This window comes from Pygocentrus nattereri, chromosome 2 (genome assembly GCF_015220715.1).
Source record: "Pygocentrus nattereri isolate fPygNat1 chromosome 2, fPygNat1.pri, whole genome shotgun sequence".
NCBI lineage: Eukaryota > Metazoa > Chordata > Actinopteri > Characiformes > Serrasalmidae > Pygocentrus > Pygocentrus nattereri.
In genome coordinates, this window is record NC_051212.1 from 14,520,308 (window position 1) to 14,544,969 (window position 24,662).

A 24,662-nucleotide genomic window follows, 5' to 3' on the forward strand; every position below is an offset into this window, starting at 1 on the left:
ATGATCACTATTAACACAGTAGATGTGTTTGAAATATTTCTAAAGCATTTCATTTTTACTGCAAGCAGAATATAAACCAGCTGTGATGGTGTTTCAGAGCCGTGTCTACAGTGGAGACTCTGTCACTCAGAGCTGCGGATCAGGCAGAGTAAACCAAACACAGCTGATACGTTTCAGCTTCTTTGTGCAGAAAGACAGACGTCAGCAGTTAATTTACAGAATAATTCTGCTGTAAACTGTAGAGAACTGCTGCACATTTACAGCAGAAACACTGCAGTGATCTACTGTCCTCCTTAAAGCAGTGGACTGCAGTAAAGAGTGATGCAGTAATTAGCTGTGATGTGCTGATTATATTGTGAGAGTCTGCCTGTCTCTGAACGTTGTGGTGATAGAGGACAGAGCTTCCCATCAGTCCTTGCAGTTTTTGTGACTGTGATTTTTGTCTTAACATGTAATTCTTACTGTAAATATACGTCTGAATGCAGTTTACATGTTCTGGTATTCTAGTCATGGTGGTGTTTTGTGTTTCAGTAACTGGACCAGCCTGTAAAGTTATAATACAGTATGGACGCCATAAATAAACAGAAGTTATTGTTATTTCACACTAAACCGTTTTAGCATGAAGAGTCAGTGCAGCTCCTGCTTTGAACTCCCGGCCACTATAAAGATGTAGAGTTCTGCTCTGCTGAGCTGCTGTGTTATTCTAGTGTAAAACAAGCTTTAGTCTGATAAATCATCAGAGCTCAGAGCTCAGAGCGGGTGGGCTACTATGCTAGCTGACAACATGGATCAGAACAGATTTAGATGAGAACATGTTTGAAGAACAAATAAGTGAGTCATTATTTTATTAAGATAAGATACGATACGATAAGATAATCCTTTATTAGTCCCACAGCGGGGAAATTCACAGTATTACAGCAGCAGCAGAGTAACAGGAGTAAGGCACTCAGTAATAGAAATGGGAAACAGTATAAACCTTATCAACATTATAAATAATACAGCTACACTGACTGTAGAGCCCAGATGGAGCCCTGTGTTCACTGGAGAGTCAGTGACTCTGAAGTGTGAGATACAGTCTCACAGTAACTGGAGATATCAGTGGTATAAAGGCAGCAGTGGAACTGCAGTCAGTCAGTCTCCGACAAACACCTTCACCATCAGATCAGCAGCAGATCAGGATCAGGATCAGTACTGGTGTAGAGGAGAGAGAGATAACAGACCCTCATCATCACAACCCAGCAACACTGTTACTCTCACAGTGAAAGTTAAGATCAGTGCTTTTGTACTGTCACTGTAAAAAATGTGATTATAGAAATAATTTAATTTTAAAATTGAATTCCTGTAAGCAACATAACAAAATCATAATGTGTAACCAGCCCATCAGTACTGCGCTTACAACTATAATTATATTTGTATTTTATATTTAAGGGTGGTTTAGTAGCTTCTAATCAAAGTCCATTTTCTTTGTTTTTATTTTTTTATGTCTTATATATTAACTTAATTGTACTTCTGCAAACTTGGGTAAATGGTACCAACGCAGAATAATAATAATGTACAGAGCATCAATCCTGTTTTTAGAATAAGGCTATTTTTACAGCAAAGGGTATTTTAGTGGTTTATAATCATTATTTAACATTTCATTATGTTCCTAAAGCCTTGACTGTGTAACAGTTTTACAGCTGACCATCCTCAGCAAACCTCGTATCTCCATTTCTGTTGATTTTCAGTTTTTAAGATCATTTGAAAAAGCTTTTTGGCCTTTATATTGTGTGTAAAGTTCATGAAAGATGGGCCAAAATAAACGGCCTAAAATGACTTGGAAAGAAGTCTGGTTCCATTGACTTACATTGAAAGTAATGTGTGTTTTTCCTTCTCCTCTAAAGTTTCCATTTTGGAGATACAATGTTTTGTTCCGACAGCAGTGATATGCACATGTTCCTATTCAGATAATATTTCAGAGTGTTTGTTTAACCTTAGTGTATTTTGATGAAACACAAATTACAGACTAAAACTCAAACAGACATTAAAGAACCAGTAGGAGCCTAATGGTCCAGTGCAGTGGATCTCAGTGTGCTGTAGATTTTCATTCAGACAGTAAAATTACTCAGGATAAATTAACACAGTCATTTAAGAAAACGGTCTTTTTCAGCTTATCCTAGAAAGACATTAGCACATTATTTGTGCTACTAACAGTTAGAACTTTGTTACTGAGCTTGATTTGAGCTGCTGGACATACTGACCCAGTGCAAGCATGCGGTTCAACGTCAGTGCAGCAGAGTAAAATATTGGGAGAGTCTGTTCAACATAAATGATGAACTAACCCAACTTTGTGTAAATAGACCACAATATAGAAATATGTACACATGTGCAGTCGTGACTGACGTCTCTTTTTTCTGAATTCATACAAACACCATTTCATTTTATAGTAAATTTGTTTTTTTTAGTTTATTTTTATGAACAAAAACATGAACTAACTCTAAATCTGCACTAAATCTAACTCTCTGAATCTGCACTGCTGCTCTCTTCTTTCTGTAGATCTACCCAAACCTACACTGACTGTAGAACCAGAGAGACCTGTGTTCAGTGGAGAGTCAGTCACTCTGAAGTGTGAGATTAAAGGTTATTATGGATGGACGTATCAGTGGTATAAACTGGATAAACAGAGTGGACTGACTGCAGTGTCTCAGTCTGAGTATCACACTGTAAACGGAGACACTCTCACCATCAGAAGAGACACTGTGAATCATGGAGATCAGTATTGGTGTAGAGGAGAGAGACATGACAGATCAACATCATCACAGTACAGTGACCCTGTTACTCTCACTGTAAAGAGTGAGTCTGTTAACGTTTATATTTTACGTCTTTTCATGTTCACATATAAACAATTCAGTTAGTCAGTCTGTTGGAGACTCTAATGATTCTTCTTTAATGGTGACACTTTCGGTGGTCTAGAACAGTGGACCCCAAATCTGGTCGTGGAGACCCCCTTTGATCTAAACACTTTAACAGAAACACAAGAAGGTGTTTTAAGATGGGGGGACAACTTATATATGACATGACAGATGACGTCCTGCAAAATGGTTACTTTGTTTTTTCATTTTATTTATAATTTGTGTCAAACAGATTGTGTCATACAGCTTTAATAATGTGAGAAATGACAGTAAAAATATCTAACTGACACATCAAACCACTGACGCACATCTTCTCTCTGCTCTCTTGTTCTGGACCAACTTTATGTAAATGAGCTGAACTTTATGTAAATGAGCTGAACGTTATGTAAATGAGCTGACCTTTATGTAAATGATCTGGCCAACAGTTTTCATCTCACTGCAATGAAAACACTGCGTTCACTTAAACAGAGCAGCTACTACAGATTTAGAAAGTATAAAAACACAAACTCAGCTCTAAAACAAGCTCACACTCCACTCAGGTTATTATAAAGTTCAGAATGTTTTATCATTTATTCATCTGTTTGTTGTTTATTTATTTATTTATTTATTTGTTTGTTTTTAACTGTTGCAATCCTGAAATCAGGAGCTGCTGATTCCTTGTTTCTTGCTTCCCTACATTTTAGTGTTTTCTGTGCTCCTAACACATCTGATCTGTATAATGACATAATGAACAGGCCTTTACTGGGATCAGGTGGGTGTGTTAGTGCAGGTAACCATTAAAATGTGCAGGACAGGGGGTCTCCAGGACAAGGGTTGAGAACCACTGGTGTGGAAAGAGACACCAAGAATTCATTTTCATTTATTTCTGTAAACTGCGTGGATGTTTCATTGTTTGTGTCCATTTCAGTGACATGTTTAGTCTCTGACTGCAAAATGTGCTCTAAGACTTTATTCTTTCTTGTGTTCTCACAGCTTTACCTACTGCTGAACTCACTGTAGAGCCCAAATGGAGTCCTGTGTTCAGTGGAGAGTCAGTCACTCTGACGTGTGAGATTAAAGGTCATGATGGATGGACGTATCGGTGGTATAAACACGATAAACAGAGTGGACTGACTGCAGTGTCTCAGTATCACACTGTAAACAGAGACACTCTCACCATCAGAGGAGACACTGTGATTAATGGAGATCAGTATCTGTGTAGAGGAGAGAGACACGACAGACCAACATCATCAGAGTACAGTTCCTCTGTTACTCTCACTGTAAAGGGTGAGCTCTTAACTATGATTTCTACTAAATGAAATTATTAATCAGTGTAGCAGGTCGAGGTTTTACAGCACTGAAATCTCTGGAGTTGATCTCAAATGTATCCAGGTGGTACCAGGGAGGTGCTAAGAAGTGCTCAAGAACCCCCTGAAAATCATTCAGCACCCCGTTAGCACCCGTGAAAACGTTGATTTGCCTTTTTATATAAATAATGTACCTTTCATTAGACTTTACGTTCACAAGTCTTTTCCACCTCCCACAAGTTTATAATTAATCTGTGTACCTACACAGTCCCTCACTGAGACCGCTGATAAAGGATCAGGTCTTTTAGAGAACTCTTAATCAAAACACCCTAAAATGCTGATCTTCAGTCAGACACTAATATATATACACACACTACTATTGTGAGGTCACTGCAGTGGATTATTTTAATAAGCTGTTTAAACACAAATCACTTCTTATTCCTTCCAAAAGACAGAAAAGTCAGAACTAAACAGTGAAAGTACCAGCAGCTCCCACTTTGAGTCAGTCTCTTCATCACTTACAGCAGCTGCTTCTGTACAAGTGAGTTTAAGGACCAGCTTGACCTGGACAATGACAGTGTTAGTCCACTTAACACTGAGCTCTTCAGCTCCTCCTAGACCCTTGAATCCTGCTAGACCCCTGAATCCTGCTAGACCCCTGAATCCTGCTAGACCCCTGAATGCGGCTCCAGCTGTAAAACCCATGTCCGGGTGTTTAAGGCTGGTTTAGGCGAGTCTGGGTGGAGGTGAGAGTTGGAGCTCCTACCTGCTCGTTAGGGGCTTCACGGGCGGAGCTTCACTGCTGAACCTCCCGACCTGCTCTATGATCCCGGACGCCGCTTGGGCCGCTCTGGAAATCGTCCTCACGCACGTGATTTGCAGCGTCCACGACCCGCGTCACGACTTTCTTCCATCTTAACTCGGCAGCCCCGACGCGGACTGCTGACTACGACCGGCAGAAGACCAGACGAGACTAAACGATACTGTGGCGAACTATCGCGGGACTGAAACACACCTGGAGCACGAAGATGGCTGCCTCCAGGGGCTGCTGTCAAATTAAAAGTCCCCATCTCACCCTTAACCCTGCTGGCTACAGCTAGTAACCTGCATATATGTACAGAAAGATGCAGAAAGCACAGTAACTTGTTTTCAGGCTGTTAAAAGTTCTATATCCGAGTATTTCAATACTACATGATCAAAGCATGAACTTTCAACAACGAGAGGTTTTTACATTTTATATGTTCAAATGTTTGAGTAACACATTTTCTGTTATATCCATAAAAATTCACTGACAAACCAGTATATTCAGTACTCCTACCTTCCGTTGTGACCTGCAGACAGGTACTTACACTCAGTGGCCATTTTATCAGAAACACTTACCATATAGGTAAACATTAAAGGAGCGTATTAATTGGACAGAGACTGATGGGCTACAGTCGGTCAGTGTAGACCTACAAAGTGCACCTTTATGTAGGTGTTACTGATAAAATGTCCAGTGAGTGGCCACTCAGTTTACACAGCAGGCGTAACTAATTACTGTAGTCTACTATGATCACTATTAACACAGTAGATGTGTTTGAAATATTTCTAAAGCATTTCATTTTTACTGCAAGCAGAATATAAACCAGTTGTGATGGTGTTTCAGAGCCGTGTCTACAGTGGAGACTCTGTCACTCAGAGCTGTGGATCAGGCAGAGTAAACCAAACACAGCTGATACGTTTCAGCTTCTTTGTGCAGAAAGACAGACATCAGCAGTTCATTTACAGAATAATTCTGCTGTAAACTGTAGAGAACTGCTGCACATTTACAGCAGAAACACTGCAGTGATCTACTGTCCTCCTTAAAGCAGTGGACTGCAGTAAAGAGTGATGCAGTAATTAGCTGTGATTTGCTGATTATATTGTGAGAGTCTGCCTGTCTCTGAACGTTGTGGTGATAGAGGACAGAGCTTCCCATCAGTCCTTGCAGTTTTTGTGACTGAGATTTTTGTCTTAACATGTAATTCTTACTGTAAATATACGTCTGAATGCAGTTTACATGTTTTGGTATTCTAGTCATGGTGGTGTTTTGTGTTTCAGTAACTGGACCAGCCTGTAAAGTTATAATACAGTATGGACGCCATAAATAAACAGAAGTTATTGTTATTTCACACTAAACCGTTTTAGCATGAAGAGTCAGTGCAGCTCCTGCTTTGAACTCCCGGCCACTATAAAGATGTAGAACTCTGCTCTGCTGAGCTGCTGTGTTATTCTAGTGTAAAACAAGCTTTAGTCTGATAAATCATCAGAGCTCAGAGCGGGGTGGGCTACTATACTAGCTGACAACATGGATCAGAGCAGATTTAGATGAGAACATGTTTGCAGAACAAATTAGTGAGTCATTATTTTATTATTTCTCTGTTCCACAGTTTCACTGAGTAACAATACAGGCTGATGCATTTTCATTCGTTTATCATGGTACTCTGTTGTATTTTTTGATGGAAATTACAGTTTGTGTCAAAATGAATTGAAAATATTAGGAATTTTAAGATGAGTTTATGTTTAATTTCGCTTCTGAAAATATTTGATGGGTTGTGAGACAAACACTGCCTCTGCATGAGGACCCTGACCTGAAAAGGTTTGGCTTTAAAAGAATGCAGTTACTGAGGAGATAAAATAGGATTGGTTAAAAAACAACACAGTAAAAAGTAAATAATACACATTGCTGTATATTATATTATATATTATTATTATTAATAAATGTAAAAAGTACATGATTAGATAAATAGATTGATAGATAGATAAATAGATAGATAGACAGACTACCAGACAGACAGACAGACTATCAGACAGACAGACAGACTGACTATCAGACAGACAGACAGACAGAGACTATCAGACAGACTATCAGACAGACAGACAGACAGGCAGACAGACAGGCAGACAGACTATCAGACAGACAGACAGACAGACAGACAGGGAGGCAGGCCATTGTTCACAGGTAGTAAAAGTGTAAGTCTGGCCTGAGAACAGAAACACAAGAAAATCCTAAATTGGATAAACCTGTAGAAAATCAATGATTGTTTTTTTTTGTTTGTCTCCTTTTTAATTACAAGTCATAAAGAGCGTAATTATCTGATGCTGTATTCTGTCAAAGTAATTGCTCCTCCTCCTTCTTGGTGTAAAAAACACACGACTCCTCCAGTCAGTTCACTTCAGTAAATTGTTCCAAACTGTTTCTTTGCATAATCTCTCCTGATATTTTTGTGGATAAACAATGCCACTGCTCAAAATGCACATTCATTAGGTCAGTATCAGGTCAGTATCAGGGCCCCCAGTCCTGCAGCTCAGTGGAGACCCTGTGCTCACATGCTAAATGCTTCTACACACACAAGCCAGCTTTACTAAAAGAGGCACTAATTACAGACAGTCTACTGACACTGTGGCCTGCGGGGGTCGCTAATGTAGTGGCTCATCTACTAACTATACTAATTGACATAACATACTGACATATGGTAAAGTAAATTTAGTTTGACCTGTGATGAAACAAAAACAGTACAAAGACAAAATATTAAATATTTCAATTTTGTCTTATTATGTTATAAACTTCATTGTTTTTTTGTAAATTTACCCTAATTCTGAAATCGATACCTGAAATACGCTCCAGAACTGTTGAGTCTAAATGTCACTTAAATAGAACCTGTCTGGCAACGTGAAGCAGGCTAGAACGTCTCAGGAATGACATGATGCCCAATCTAAAGAGACTCAAATATGGATATGAAACACACTCACTGAAATGAACCAGTCTGGAGTGGGTTAAAGTTGTTGCTGAGGCTCTGGGACTCCAGCAAATGTAAAACCTGGAGGCCTCAGTTGTCAGTAAAGTCCATAAAACACACTGTGCAAAAATGGCATCCATGGGAGAGTTGCAAGATGCAAACCATTACTGACCAAAACAAACAAAAATAACACAAAGGCTTGTCCAGCATTTGCCAAAAACTATTTAGATGACCCCCAAGACTTTTGGGATCACATTCTGTGGGCTGATTAGTCAAAGGTGGAACTTTTGGAAAACATGAGTCCTGTTACATCTGGCGTAAAGCTACCAGCACATTCCACCATTAGAGAATCACACCAATACCAGCACTCAAACATGGTGGTGGTAGTGTGTGTGACCTAAAGCTCTAGCGCAGTGGGTTTATGCAGCAGGACAATAATCTGAAGCACATCAGCAAATCCACCTCTGAATGGCTCAAAGAGACAAACTTAAGGTTTTGGAGCGGCCGAGTCAAAGTGCTGACTTGAATCCCATTGAGATGCTGTGACAAGATGTTAAATGGGCAGTTCATGTTCGAAAATCACACAGTGCAGCCAAATTAAAGCAGTGCTGCTGTTTTAAGAGTGGGTCAAAATTCCTCCACTTCAATGTAAAAGACGCATCACAACTTATCACAAACGTTTGATTGTAGTCGTTATTGCCAAAGTTGACACAACCAGATATTAGGTTTTGGGGGCAATTACTTTTTCACAATAGTTTGGTTGATAGGTTAGGTCGGTCACATGGTTTTGGTATTGAATAAATCTTTATCTTCAATAAAGGAGGGATCATTTAAAAGCTGCATTTTGTGTTTACTTGTGTTGTCTTTGTTTTAGAATGTAAAAATAGAAGTAGAAGAAATCGGGTGAGGGGCAAATACTTTTTCACAGCACTGTAGAAATCATCTTTATCTGAATTATTTGTTCTGAGGATTTCTTTCTCTCCACAGAGAGACCAAAACCTGCGGTGTCCATACAGCCGGATCATCAGGTGTTCAGAGGAGAGACTGTCACTCTCAGATGTGACATACAGGGAGGAGGAGTCTCTAACTGGCAGTACAGCTGGTTTAAAGCTGGTTCATCCACTGCTGTCAGTAATAAACAGCATTACAGTATCAGCTCTGTTACAGCGTCTGACGGAGGAACATACACCTGTATAGGAGCAGTGAGAGGAACATCACGCTACTCACACACCAGTGAAGCCGTTACACTGACTGTATCAGGTGAGTGTGAAAAAGTTTTCAGCTCACTTAATACTTAACTAATGAATCAGAGCTTAATAAAACGTCTTCATTACATTGAATGATTATTAATACTTAACTAATGAATCAGAGCTTAATAAAACGTCTTCATTACATTGAATGATTATTAATACTTAACTAATGAATGAGAGCTCAATAAAACGTCTTCATTACATTGAATGATTATTAATACTTAACTAATGAATCAGAGCTTAATAAACGTCTTCATTACATTAGATGATTATTTAGAAGTTTAAAAACAATATTAAGCTTCTTTCAGAACTGGTCTATAACTTTGTACAGACTTCAGCTCACTGTAGTGAAAATACCACGTTCACTTCACCAGAGCAGCTACGGCAAATTTAGAAACACAAACTCTGCTCTAAGACAGGCTCACACTGAGTCTTTGATCCACTCAGATTATTATGAAGTTCAGAAAGTTTTTCTTTTGTAACTTCTACAGTTCTGAAATCAGGGTTCGCTGATTCCCTACTTCTTGCGTCCTTGCAGTGTTTTCTGTGCTCTCTTTTCTGTAAATCATTATGATTGAAATTTTAATCATTATAACAGCGTCATGTTCAGCCTCTGACTGTAAATTATGCTCTGAGACTCTGTTCTTTCTTCTGTTCTCTCCACTCCTGTTTTTAGAATAAGGCTATTTTTACAGCAAAGGGTATTTTAGTGGTTTATAATCATTATTTAACATTTCATTATGTTCCTAAAGACTTGACTGTGTAACTGTTTTACAGCTGACCATCCTCAGCAAACCTCGTATCTCCATTTCTGTTGATTTTCAGTTTTTAAGATCATTTGAAAAAGATTTTTGGCCTTTATATTGTGTGTAAAATTCATGAAAGATGGGCCAAAATAAACGGCCTAAAATGACTTGGAAAGAAGTCTGGTTCCATTGACTTACATTGAAAGTAATGTGTGTTTTTCCTTCTCCTCTAAAGTTTCCATTTTGGAGATACAATGTTTTGTTCCGACAGCAGTGATATGCACATGTTCCTATTCAGATAATATTTCAGAGTGTTTGTTTAACCTTAGTGTATTTTGATGAAACACAAATTACAGATTAAAACTCAGTTCTCAAATAGACATTAAAGAACCAGTAGGAGCCTAATGGTCCAGTGCAGTGGATCTCAGTGTGCTGTAGATTTTCATTCAGACAGTAAAATTACTCAGGATAAATTAACACAGTCATTTAAGAAAACGGTCTTTTTCAGCTTATCCTAGAAAGACATTAGCACATTATTTGTGCTACTAACAGTTAGAACTTTGTTACTGAGCTTGATTTGAGCTGCTGGACATACCGACCCAGTGCAGCATGCGGTTCAACGTCAGTGCAGCAGAGTAAAATATTGGGAGAGTCTGTTCAACATAAATGATGAACTAACCCAACTTTGTGTAAATAGACCACAATATAGAAATATGTACACATATGTCATCTAGATATTTTTGGCAAATGCTGGACAAGCCTTTGTTGTTGTTGTTGTTTTTTGGTCATTCATGGTTTGTACCTTACATCTCTCCCATGGATTCCATTGTTACACAGTGTCTTTCATTAACTGACGCGTCTTTTTTCTGAATTCATACAAACACTTTCCCTTTATAGTAAATTTGTTTTTGCTAGTTTATGTTTATGAACAGAGACCTACAGATGTAATATAGTAAAGGAAACTCATTTGGGAAGCTTATTTATTTATTTATTTATTTGTTGCACCCTGTACAGTATTAACAATCATACATTTAAATCTCACACATCAGGCCAACATACACAGGATTTTAAAAAAGTATTTTAAATTTCCTACATAAGTCCACAGTGGGGTCCAGAGATTCCAGAATTTATCCGTTTGGTGACGTAGATCATAGGTCAGTTTCTCCAGAGGAAGCAGAGCTGCAGCCTGGGAAAGCCATTGCTCAACAGATGGTGGAGAGGGGCTGGCCCACCGAGTTAGGATACATTTTTTTGCCAGAAATGAAAACATTAGAAACAAAAATTTACTATCAGTATCAAAAATACGTTCCACTCCTGTTCCCAAAAGCTACAGGGCAGGAGACTCTTCTGAAATGGTGTTTGGAAGATTTCTTCTACCCTAATATGTACTCTGTCCCAGAAAGTGCCAATTCTTTTACACTGCCAGAACGCATGAAAAAATGTTCCTCTTTCAGTTTTACATTTAAAACACAAATTAGATCTATCTGGAAACATCTTCTGTAAGCAAACAGGTGTGAAATATATCTCATTCATGAATTTAACATTAAGCTCATGAACACCAGATGAGGAACATTTGGGAAACAAGTCTTTACAAATATTGCACCAGTCCTCTTCTGTGATTGGTTGGCCTAAGTCCCTCTCCCAGCCTCCTCTCAGACTGTCTGATGATGGTTTAACATGTTTTAGCAAAATGCCATAAATTGGTGAAATCACCCCTCTAGCCTGGCTGTTCTTAACTAGCAACTCTTCAAGGTCGGTTAATTCCTTTCTGAATCTCCCATCCTTAATAGTTGAGATGATCAGGTGACAAACCTGGAGATGTTTTAAAAGTCTGACCTAGGTAACTCGTACTCTTCTTGCAGTTGTATGAACGATTTGAACAAACTTCCAGAAAACATGTGGGAAATGTTTTTAGTCTCTCTGTCAAACCAAACTGAGAGTCCAGAGCTATTCAGCTGAAAAGAGAAATCTGGGTTATGGGCCAGGGGGGACAATAATGGTAATAGCTACTTACAGATGAAGAATTTGAAAGATATTTTGAAACAGGAATGGAGAGTTTTATTCAAATTAATGAGGACCGTTTTTTAAGGAGTGTCTCTTCCTAAACTAATGAAAAAACAGGCAGAATCATTAGACAAACCCCTTTAAAGCTCTCTATCAAATGCCAAATCAGAAATCACATGGACCAGATGGATTCCCAGCTGAATTTTATAAACGTTTTCGGTCACTTATCTTATATATGATCAGTATTTTATTGAACATTTTATAATTAACACAATTTACAAAGCCTCAGAATAAACAGTAGTAAATATCACAAAGTCAGGAGCAGGGAAAAGAAAGTTACAGTATGTTATTATTATAATTACAATATCAAAGATGTACAACATTGTTTATTTCCAAAACAAAAAGAAAAAATAGTAATAATAATAATAAATAATAAAACAAACCAACAAATAAATAAAAGGAGGGTATATATGTAGTGCTACTACTTTAACAGATGTGATTGGATCATTTGGACAGGTGTGCGCTATGAGGTGGGGTTTGCTGAGTCTGAACCAATATGACCGAGGAATTTCTGCCACTTCTTAAAATACTGATTAGGTGTCCCTATCAACCTGAAAGAGAGTCTTTCATAGGAGGCCACTATTTAATAACTCGTACCATTCACTTAAGGTGGGAGCCTGAGACGACTTCCAGTGTCTCAATAGTAGCCTCCTGCCTACCATAAGAGCTGTCTGGATCCAATCACAGTAATAAACAGTCACGGAAATCAAAGGGCCTGGATCCCCCAAAACATATAGGCTGGGTAGACAGGGATACTGTACCCCGATTATCATTTCGATGGTTCTGTGTAGCTGCAGCCAAAAGTCCTGAATTACCGAACAATCCCACAGACAGTGAATTAGTGTACCTTCCAAAGAACACCTCCAGCAAATAGGGCAGTCTTTCAAGTTTGCTCTGAATAACTTACTGGGTGTCCAATAAAAGCGATTAATAATTTGAAACTGTACAAGCCTAGTTCTAAGTTCTCTGGACATTTTCTTTGATTTCCTTAGAATATTTAACCAATCATTATCAGTGAATGTAACATTTAAATCTTTTTCCCATGCTGGTTTTAGCGAAGAGTGTTTGATGGACTTCTGTAGCAGAATATAGTAATACCTAGATGCTTCATGACCAAGGCCGAGCAAATTAAAGAAATGTTTTTGATCCTTTGCCTGTGGGGGTTGTGTACCAGCCCCAAACACGTGTAAGCAAAGACTGCAAATTTGGAGATACCGCCAACTCTGGTTAAGGGGAAGTCCATATTCATGCTGGAGACGCTCAAAGGATTTAAGAGAATCCCCTACATGTAGGTCCTCCACCATATGAATGCCCTGCAGTACCCAAACCTTCCACAGAAACGGAGACTTGCCAATACATAATTTAGGATTTGACCATATGCTGGAAAGGTTGTTCAAAAATGGACTGAATCCAACCAGCTTTGAGACTTTGCACCATACCCACTGAAGATGTGAAATGACTGGGTGATCTGACTTCACAACAGAAGGACAACTAATAACAGGAAGGGGGTGGCATACATGGCTCTCTATATCGAACCAAGGTGGAGCTCTTTCAGGGGGAAGTGACCATCGCACCAAGTGTCTCAAGCAAAAAGCATAGTGGTAGAGCAGGAGATTAGGTATGCCCAGCCCTCCCTGATCCACTGGTTTTTGTAATTTACTCAGGCGTATACGAGGCCGTTTACCATTCCAAAGAAAAACATTGCAAAGCTTCTCAAAATGATGAAAATATTTCAAAGGAATGGAGATTGGTAGAGCCTGAATAATGTAGTTAAATTTTGGGGCAACATTCATTTTAAGGACATTGGCCTTTCCCCACAACGAGAGATAGAGTGGGGACCACCTGTCTATTTCCGCTTTAAAATGATCCAGAAGAGGTTCTACGTTAACCCTACTCAGATCAGACAAATTTGGGGGGAACAAGACACCGAGATATGTTATTCCTTTCTGAGGCCATAGAAATCGTGAACAGAATGCTGTTTTAGGGCAATAAGATGTCAGGGGGAGGGCTTCACATTTAGACCAATTTATTTTATACCCTGATAGTTTGGAAAATGAATCAATAGTTGTTAAGAGAGAATTCACCGATCTTTCGGGGTTAGAAATAAATGTTAAGATGTCATCTGCGTACAGCATTATTTTATGGGTCTTTTGGCCTATCTGAACACCAGGGAAGTCTGGATTCAGTCTTACAGCTACCGCAAGAGGCTCTAATGCCAAAGAAAATACAAGGGGGGATAAAGGCGATTTGGCGCACTCCTCTTTGTAGCCTAAAATATGGTGAAATAAGCCCGTTTGTAACAACAGCGGCTTTGGGCCCTGTGTACAAGATATGAATCCACTTTATGAAGACATCTCCAAATCCAAAAGCTTTCAGGGTCAGCAAAAGATAGCGCCACTCTACCCGGTCAAATGCCTTCTCGGCGTCTAATGACAGAGCAGCTATAGGTTCCTGGTCATTCTGAACATGCCACATGATGTCAATGAACCTTCTGATATTATCTGTAGAGTTGCGCTGATGGATAAAGCCAACCTGGTCAGGATGTACCAGTGTCTCCACTACTTTATCTAAGCTCTTTGCTAAGACCTTATCTAGAATTTTTGCATCACAGTTAATAAGAGAAATTGGTCGATAGCTCTGACAGTTATGGGGGTCTTTACCCTTCTTGAGGATGAGAGAGATCAATGCTTCAGACAGAGTTGGCGGAAGAGAACCATTTGCAAAAGATTCTTCATACATATTCAGTAAGTACGGGGTTAATTCCTTACAATACATTTTGTAAAATTCTACTGTAAACCCGTCTGGGCCAGGTGATTTGACGGTGGTTAAAAGTGTGATCGCATCTACAATTTCCTCCTCAAATACGGGTTTGTCAAGCTCCTCTTTCTGGTCTGTTGAGAATACTGGTAAACTAAGTTTGTCAAGAAAGGATTCAATCTCACCGTCATCCACCGCCAACTCTGTACTGTAAAGGTTTTTATAGAAATTATAAAATGATTCATTAATCTCTTTTGTAGAGGTTTTTAATTCCCCACCTAGATCTCTTATACTGGAAATTGTGCTTAAAGATTCCTGTTTTTTTTTATGTAGCTGGCAAGTAGTCTGCCAGCCTTATCTCCTTCCTCAAAATACCTCTGCCTGGCTCTGAAAAGAGAGAATTCCACTTTTTGTGAGAGAAGAGTATTAAACTCATATTTTAGTTGTGCCAGTTTGAGTAGGGACTCATTGGACAAGTCTATTTTGAATTTATCTTCTGCGACACTGATTCTCTGCTCTAATTCCAACTGTCTTGCAGTTCTATTCTTTTTTTTGTAAGCAGTGTTGGATTATGTGTCCCCTCAAAAAGGCCTTAAGTGCTTCCCAAGCCACAGCCACAGTTGATGCCGTAGGCAGGTTAGTTTCTGAATACATCTTAATCTCAGCATTAAGTGCTGTTCTAAATGCTTCATCCATCAGCAGACTTCAGTTTAGCCTCCACCGATGAGATTTTATTGTTTGGGTGAATGGTTGCATATAAAGTGTCACGCAGGCATGATCTGAGATTATTATATTCCCAATTTTACAAGATAAAATTGCGGGCATTAAATGTTTTGGATATGAGGAAGAAATCAATTCTTGAAAAGGTTTGATGTGGGGAGGAAAAAAATGTGTAATCCCTTAATGTAGGACTCAAAGTGCACCATATATCCACCAAACCTAAAGCTTCGCATAGATTTTCAAGAACCTGCTTTGATCTCCGGGGTTGGGAAGTGGATGGTCTACTCCGATCGAGCACTACGTCCAAGACCTGATTGAAATCCCCCCTAGAATGACTGGGTGATTACCCATTCTATTTATACTGCACTCTAGATCTCCAAAAAAATGGCTCATCCAAATTAGGTGCTTAGATATTTGCTAATATTAATGTTTATCCCTGGATTTCTGCCTGAACAATTAAAATTCTACCCTTTCTATCTTTAAATTCTTTTTTACATTGAAATTGTAAATGTTTATTGATGAGAATTGCCACCCCCCCGGGGTGAACATTGCCCACCCAGTCTCTACAAAGCCTCTTACACTCCTTGTCTGTGAGATGTGTTTCTTGCAAAAAGACCACATCATAATTTCTTGATTTCAAGAAAGACATTACTTTTCATCTTGTAATATTGTGATTTAACCCTTTCACGTTCCATGTGGTTCTGCTCAAACTCTGTGTATTTCCTAATTTAGCTGACATTAAATTTGACATTACAGCAGTATGGTGACCACCTGTCCATCATCTTCCAAATTTAGCTCAGTATGTAAAATGACCAAATCCCCAAGATCGTATTTATCCTTTGAATGAATAGATACACTGGCACTAATAAAAGGAGTAGAAATGACTGGGTAAAAACAGAAAAACAACCAACCAAACTGAAAAAACAAAACAAGATGATGTAAATAAAACAAATGGGCTTCCACTCTCCTGGCGCCCCGAAAAAACACCAACTAGGTCCGTGATCTGCAAGCCTGTGGCAGCGAGAAGGGCAGGGTCACCATCACAACAGCGAACTTTAAACAGTCTCTGTAACTCGACTAAACGGCTCCCTAAACGACGTGACAGGACGTGGGTCTCATTGTAACCTGAGAGCATCGACAAGGACATTATTAATGTAAGCGAGCAAAGGAGCTTAGTGATTAATATTGTCCAGACAACCAACAGAGCGGGATCCATAACAACCGTTCAATCAGTAACTCACTTCTGCACATGCGCAAAGTATCTAGAAAAGCGGTTTACATTTACAAGAGACCAAAATTCACGTAAACTATGTATAAACTATGAAGTGGGTAGTTAAGAGCGGCGCTCTTAAGCAGTAACGCACATAAAACCTGTCCGTAACAATATTTACATTACCTTCAAGTTCTCTGTTGCTAAGCCATGTTTAACGGCCAATCTGGCCTACATCAAGTCCAGGACTCCCGCGGTACAACGCGCCATCAGGTGGGGGCTCGGCCACCGGCTGTAGGGCTGAAATGAAGCTCAGCGCGGTGCGAGCACTCTCAAAACGCCGCTCTCCTCCGCCCCCCGTAGCGATACAGAGAACCGCCGGGTATTTCAGTTTGAAAGCTTTCCTGCGGCCTCTTGCATTCTCAACACTTTGCCGCAAAGACACCGTTTCCTTTGAATAGTCCTGGAAGATCCGGATGAGGTTGCCATTCCAGCGGATTTCACCCTTTTCCCTCGCCGCGTTGGTTACTGACTCCTTGTCCTCCCAGTTAAGGAACCGGGCGATGGGAATTCTCTCCGGCCTGTTGCTCCCCATACGAGCGGCTGCCAAGCGGTGACATCGCTCCACCACGAGCCCAGACGGGAACTCCAAGCCGAGCATCTCAGGAATCACATCCCACAGGAATTCTGCTGGGCCTCTCCCTTCGCAATGCTCTGGAAAACCCTGAAATCGCAGATTGTTGCGGCGGGATCTTTCCTGCAGCTCCACTATCCTTTGCTGGAGACTGGACATCTCAGCGCGAGTTGCAGATGGACTCCTCAAGTGAGTCCAGTCTGCTCTCTGCACTCCCAAGTCGGGTAGGGACCTCTGTGAGTTTGCCCTCTATCGATGATGTTGTTTTCCTGATTTCCTCCAGGCTGCGACTTTGTTCGGCAGACATTTGCTTGAGAAGCTCGTGTATGCTAGCAATCTCTTCTCGGTCGCCCGCGCCATCTTTAGCGTTATCACGTTGCCTGGTTTTAGGTGGACTGACGCGTTTAGATGCCATTTTATCCAGCAACTGTAGGTCGAATAGCTGCTTGACTCACTCAGAGAGGAGATAAATGTAATCTGAGAGCCGTAATGTCGAAATTCTGAGCAGAAGTTGCAATGGTGCACGGAGGTCTCCCCCTAAGCGGCCATTTCTCAGACTGCGTCACGTGACTCCCTCCTCACCTCCAATTTCTGAGATTTATCAGAAAGCAGTTACACCCCAACACATCAATACAGCCCTCATTACACTGATTCTAAAACCACATAAACATGCTACTGACTGCTCTAATTATCAGCCAATTTCATTAATTCTGAGATAAAACATAATCAGTAAAGCGCGATCCATTAGACTGGAGTCTGTTATCTCCTCACTAATAAGTACGGATAAGACTGGATTTATCAAGGGGAGACAAACCTCAGAAAACCTCATTTGGACCTTTTTATAAACCGATGTTTTAAAACAGAACACTGAAATAAAAAGCCTGCAGGCGAGGCGGGGAGTGTGGAGTCAGGACAACTTAGAAAATATCATTTCAGTGGATTATGGTTCAGTTATGTTCCCTGACTAAGCTCCTGAGATGTACCCCTGAGGGTCCCACCACAGTGAGAAAAAGGGTCCTGCCCCAGTGACAGTGTCGTACCGCTCTGAGAGAGTATAGGACTATTTATTTCTGCCTGCATCTCTAGTGTGACCACTTTGTGCATCGCTAAAACGCAGCATGTGTGGTTGTGAAGAGCGACAGTACATGAGGAGTTGAAGACGAGTCGATGAAACAGGTCAACAAGCCTCAGAGGTGCATCTGAATATTTTAAACTTCATATTGAATCTTCATCCTGAACGACTGACCACCTGCCAAACACCCTGGTATCTGGAGCCTTTACCTGCGGTCATCGGGTGGAAGGCAGGATACGCCCTGGACAGGTCGCAGGTCCATCACACAAACCAAAAACAGCCAAATGTTTTTCTACAATCTCAAAAACCTAAAAACTCAGAACAGTATAATAAAATATTAGCTAACACTTAGCATGCTATGTTATCTCTGGCCAGCAGGGGAGCCGCGTTTTTTCCTCTTTCTCTTTTGAGGACTAAGTGAAAGAAATCACTGTGAGCTACAACTGTGGCTACAATTAGCACTATAGACCAGCTTTGATCAGCAGGGCGTGGCTGTTTTTCCCCTCACCTTTCAGAGACCTGGTGAAAACTATTTCCCTTGATTCCTGATGGGTGAGGGAAAAAAACAGCTGCTGCTGCTGGTTAAACGTGTTAGCCAGTTCTTTATCATACCTTACCTGTCTAGTGCACCTCAGAAGTAGAACAAACTGTGGATGAAACTTCAGCAACTCTCTTTTTTGTCGTCTTCCCCTTCAGGGCTGTCTGTATTTTTATATGTAAGGTGTGTTTAGTGGCTTCTGTCAGAGGTTTGGACATTTTTCTGTTCTTAAAGCTTTCTGTGTGTTACTTTAGCATGGGGTTTCAATCTTTAACTGAACTCTGGGAAAAGTGGATTTGTGACAACAAACTGATTTGTTTGGTAGATAAATTGAGTGTTTAGGGTGGGAGTTTAGTCTGAACTGTGTGCTTCATCTCCAACAGCAGAAAAACCTAAACCTGAACTCACATCAAGCCATAAAGGAGCCGCACCGATAGGAAATCCAGTGGTTCTGTACTGTAAGCTGGATCAGTCTGCTGGATGGAGGTTTTACTGGTCCAAACACACACAGAGCCCTGAGAATGAGACCAAGCCTGAAACACACTCCTACACCATCAGCTCAGTCAGTGTCTCTGATGGAGGACAGTACTGGTGCAGAGCTGGGAGAGGAACCCCAGTCTACTACACTCACTACAGTGATGCTCTCTGGATAAACGTCACCGGTGAGTAGAAAACTTTCTGCTACTGATCTGGTGCTAAACATGGACTATAACCTGGATGCAGACAGCAGAGGTTTAATATACAGAGCTTCATGATCAGTTCACCTTTAACATTTAAAAGTTTTATTAAGGCTGTGTGGGAACTTCAGATCAAGCCTGCTGTGTGAACAGGAATGTATAAAGTGTCACATGGCTAGTTTTGGTTTGACTGACTCGCTGCCTAAAAGGAGAATTATACTATATATTTTTATATTATTCTGATTCTGGCGTAATTTAGTCATTCAGATGTGAACAGAGTCAGAATGTTTTGATGTGGAATGATGCATTAGAGAAAAACTTAATCACTTATTATGTCTTTACAGTGGTGGTGACGGGAACCAGCGGTCAGAGTTACAACAGTTTAATGTTCTGTCCTAAACCACCAGTGAAGCTACACATGTTTTAATGTAATGTTGACAGTGATATAGTGGTAAATATGAAATATGAACAGCCTGCATGTACAATCACAATCAAAATGATTATTATTATTCAGCCCCTTTACAAATTAGGTTTGTTAGAAAAAAATAAGTTTCAGCTGTTTGCAAAAAACCAAACAAGAACAATTTAAATAACTAGATAATTAGATAAGTTAGATAATTGGAAAAAAAATTGCTCAGAAAGAAACCGTATCTTTTTATTTTGGCTCATCTCTGAAACTCTGTTACCCGTGTGTTGTGAGGTTTACACCTGCCTTACCCTCTTTATTTAATACTGTCCCAAAGTTTTATCCACCTAAAGCAACCTATTTAAAACATTACATTCATTTGGGCAGTAGCTGTGTTTTTGCTTATAAAACAGCGACATTAGAATAAATACAAATAAACATTAATTCATTACAAGAAATCTTTGTTTTAAAAAAAGTATTTGGTGCATTATACACAACGGTTTGCCTTACGTCCTCCAGCCATCGCGTAGGTTTGTTTGGAGAAGTTTGGAAATGGTTAAATAAAAACACAATCAGACATAAAATTACTTCTTATTGTATTAACATTATTGGTTTTTGTTATGAGGCTTTTCTAAGTAAATAAATGCTTACTGCCCAATTAAATAGCATTTCAAATATATTTTATAATTCAGGGGCCTAAGGTTTGCACAATTCTGTACATCAGTAGAGAGAGAGCGAGAGAGAGCGAGAGAGAGCGAGAGAGCGAGAGAGAGATACAGTCAAATTTTCAAAAAAGGTTTTCACAGTTCTGTACATCAGTAAAGAGAGAGAGAGGGGGGGGGTACATCCATCCATCCATCCATCCATCCATCCATCCATCCATCCATTTCCTAAGTCGCTTCTCCGTCAGGGTCGTGGGGGGGTGCTGTGGGGGAGGGGTACACTCAAATGCGAATTATGCTTTGATGATGAAAGTTAACAATAAGTTAAGATCCTCTACAGAGAACAAAGTTCTGCACATTTAAAGCAGAGAAAACGGGGCTTGTGCAAAAGAAAGAAGGCAAATTTTATATTTTGTTATTTAATTTTATTTCCTCTAACAGTTTAAATTCAGCAGATAAATAGAATCGGTGCACTAAGATTTCAGGGGACATGCCATATTTATGTGTCCTCTGTAGAGGATGTGTTCACTTATTTTCACTTAGAAAATCAACCAAACAAAGTATCATAACTGAGGTTATTAATGTCATTATGCTCCACCCACTGGAGTCACTGTGCATTATGTGTGAGGCTGAAACACTGCAGGAATGAAATGATCAGACTGTGCTGTAGGGATGAGAAGATCCCTGTAAAGAACTGAACTGAAAGACTGAATTTGTTAGCCTGTTAGTTTGTTGTGTCTCTCTAGCCCTTTAAGTTCCATTAGGACTCATTTACCTGGAAACTGTGAGGATAATTTGCTGTTTAATGGACTCATAAGGCTGAATGAATCATTTACTGTGTGTTAAACATGTTAGTTAGATGAATGAACCAATAGAAATTGTCCAAAATTACCTTGTAATAAAGTTATGACTTGTTACATTAAAGTACACAGAAATATGAGATTTGGTTACTGCAGAGACATTTGATGCATTTGTGCTAGTAGTTTATTTATTTATGTATTTTTGGCAGTTTGTTTTGTGTATATATTGATGCTAGAGTCTGTATTTTACAGGTACGACCCGTTCAGACTCTCTGACAGTCAGTCCCAGTAGAGCTCAACACTTTAGTGCTGACTCTCTCTCACTGAGCTGTGAGGGTCAGAGTGACTCTACTGGATGGAGAGTGAGACGATACACACACAGTGAGAAGGTGTCAAATTGTTCATCAGACCTGGGATCAGTTACAGGATCTACATGCAACATCAGCTCCCTCAGCACATCCCACACTGGAGTGTACTGGTGTGAGTCTGAATCTGGAGAGAGCAGCAATCCTGTCAACATCACAGTGACCAGTGAGTCTGTATTATTTCATCAGCATCACTTTTGTACAAACCTCAATGTTTGTGTCACATGTGGTCATATTGTCAAAGAAAACCGATAGTTAATGGAGTATTATAAATATTCAATAGGCTTAAAAGTCAAATAGTAAATAAAGATTTTCAATATGCAAACAAGCATTTCTTCATCATTATTCATGTTTTATAAGCACCATGAGAGATCTGAACTCTCTTCTCCACTAGAGGGCAGTGAAGAGCCAGCATCTTTTGTTTTGGTCAGAGTTTATCTTTTTAGTCCAATGAAGGAAGCAGAGAAAGACCACTAAAGCTGGTTAAAGACTACAGCACACTCTACCAGAAGCTCAGCACTGCCTGGGGAGCAGATGTAGCAAAGCGCAGCTCATATAGATTTGTTAGAGTAAAACTTTCAACATCGTTTAGGTTTGGAATCAGTTAAATAAAGTTTCACACACTTGCTGTTTTCCAGCTAAAAGGTTCAACAAATCAACTCATTTGTCTGTTTATCTTAAAGACTTTACAGCCACATCTTTCCCATTGTAAAGTTCAAGCCACTTACTGTGGATTGGTGGTCTGGGTTTAATATGGTACAGTAATAGAAAGATGCTGAGTGGTGTCACTGTCTGTGGTTACTGTCTCCTGGCGTGTCCAGCGTACGGCAGCCTTGGGGGGATTACACTGGACTCATTTTTTTCAGATTGAGGTAAAACCACTGTGCACTCTGTTTTGATGCTCTGCTGTCTGTGTTAAGTACGGCTGTCTTTTGTACAGAGCACTCCAGGTGCTCAAACTCAAAGCAGCCAGCTAGTCTGTGTCACAGGTGTATTTTCTGTGCTGACCAGTTAGATCAAAAGGAAGGCGGTCCTTCAGTAATGACTGTAGTCACTGAGTACCCAGAACTGTATGATCAAACTTAGTGTGACCATAAATAAACAGATAACAGTGTAGTTTAGTTTATTTCTGGTAGCACCACACTTGCTAGTTAATGAAAATCACAGAACTTTCTGCCTCTACATATCGAAACAATATTTAGCACAACTTACTGACAGTTATGACGCTGCTGTCACTTAGTAACAGGCAGACGCACCCAGAACACCAAATCTGATTGAAGTGCACGACCCCGGACTATACACAATGTTTTATCAGCTGCCATTGTAATCGACCCTTTAATCAGCCTGTGGGATCTCACTTCACTGATTTCCTGGATTTTCTTTCTCCTCCTGCCAACGTGCTGCTAGTGTAGAAAGTTCTACCACCCAGGATCAACAAATGATTGAGTATCCACTGTTTCCCAATTCAGGAAGTGTTTAATATGGATACGCACACTAGGAGACTAAATAGAGGACTAAAATGATCAAAGAACTGTCAGAACTTTTTCCAAAACCACAGGCGTTGATCTCACACAACGTCAGGACATTCATGCATTCCCAGGCTGAGCGAGGGCTCAGTCTCTCATCTTGGATGCGTCTCTCCCAGCTGATGTTATTTATTCTGACTTCCCTCTGGCAAGAACTTTCAAAGCAGCACAGTGTGCATCACCCGTCAGCTAACACTGATTGGCCCTGTACTCCCTATTTATATTTATATTGAATATATTGCATCTTGCACCTTTTCCCACAGCACAGGAACATTTTGTATCACGGTTTATCTAGAAAATTCTATAAGATGTATCTCATAAATATAACTGTTCTGGGAAAGTGTGTATATATTGCAGCTTTACACTGTAGTGTTCAATAGTTTACTGTTTGTATTTCCCCTCTTTTGATCTCTTACATTGATCTCCTGTATTTCTCTACATAGTACTACACTTAACTACACAGTGTAATGTCAGTGCAGCTACTGCCCTCTATCTCATTCTTCTCTGACAGTCATCTGGATGTTTGGTGACACTTTTTTATTTATTGTTACTTGTTGTCTGGTGTATTTGTCTAGTATGTGCAATACCCCTCTTGTGTGTGCAGTATCTCCTTCCCCTGTTGCCCCCTGTGCACTTCTATTTACACTTATACTTCAATACGTAGAAGCATGCTGCTCTAGTGAATGAGTTTAATTGGATTTTTGAATGCCCTCTATTCTAAATACATATGAATATAAACCAAACTTGAATATTGAATGAGGCCATTGATGAGTTGGACATTGTTTTCACACAAATGAAATACATTATATCAGCCTAAGTACTTATACATATTAAATATATTGATGTAATGTATTATAATAATGTGGATGTTCACATTTGAATCAAGTAAATTTAAAGCAACCTTTAAGCAACTTTTTTCAGTTTAAAGGCCATCCAGATGGAAGTAAAATGACAGAGTAGTACCAGTAAAAGAGGAAGTTACTCCAGGACTAAACTACTGAAAACCTTTTTCTACTGAAAATACATAAAGAATTTGTATCAATCCCACATTTACATCTTTAGATCTGTCAGTACAGAGATCTCTGAGTTATAGTTCCTGTATTCTCTACAAATTCTTTCTTCAGTGTTGTCTTACTCTGTCCTGCAGATGGTTCTGTGATTCTGGACAGTCCTGTCCATCCTGTGACTGAGGGAGATCCTCTGACTCTGCGCTGTTTATATCGTGACCCAAAGCCCTCAAACCTCACAGCTGAGCTCTATAAAGATGGATCACTCCTCCAGACTCAGACTACAGGAGAGA

The 24,662-nt window shown here is 39.8% G+C and overlaps 2 protein-coding genes across 2 annotated transcripts in view; both read right to left on the reverse strand.

Annotated features, from left to right (window-relative positions):
- LOC108415343 (carcinoembryonic antigen-related cell adhesion molecule 5-like) overlaps positions 1–24,662 on the reverse strand; it is a 653,433-nt gene that overhangs the window by 79,923 nt on the left and 548,848 nt on the right. The window lies entirely within an intron of this gene.
- Positions 15,372–17,875, reverse strand: LOC119266021. The gene is made up of 2 exons (XM_037547495.1): positions 17,628–17,875; positions 15,372–17,455 (listed from the first exon to the last, which is right to left on the reverse strand). The coding sequence occupies exons 1-2, from the start codon at positions 17,729–17,731 to the stop codon at positions 16,897–16,899; spliced, it is 663 nt and encodes a 220-aa protein (XP_037403392.1). The 5' UTR covers positions 17,732–17,875; the 3' UTR covers positions 15,372–16,896.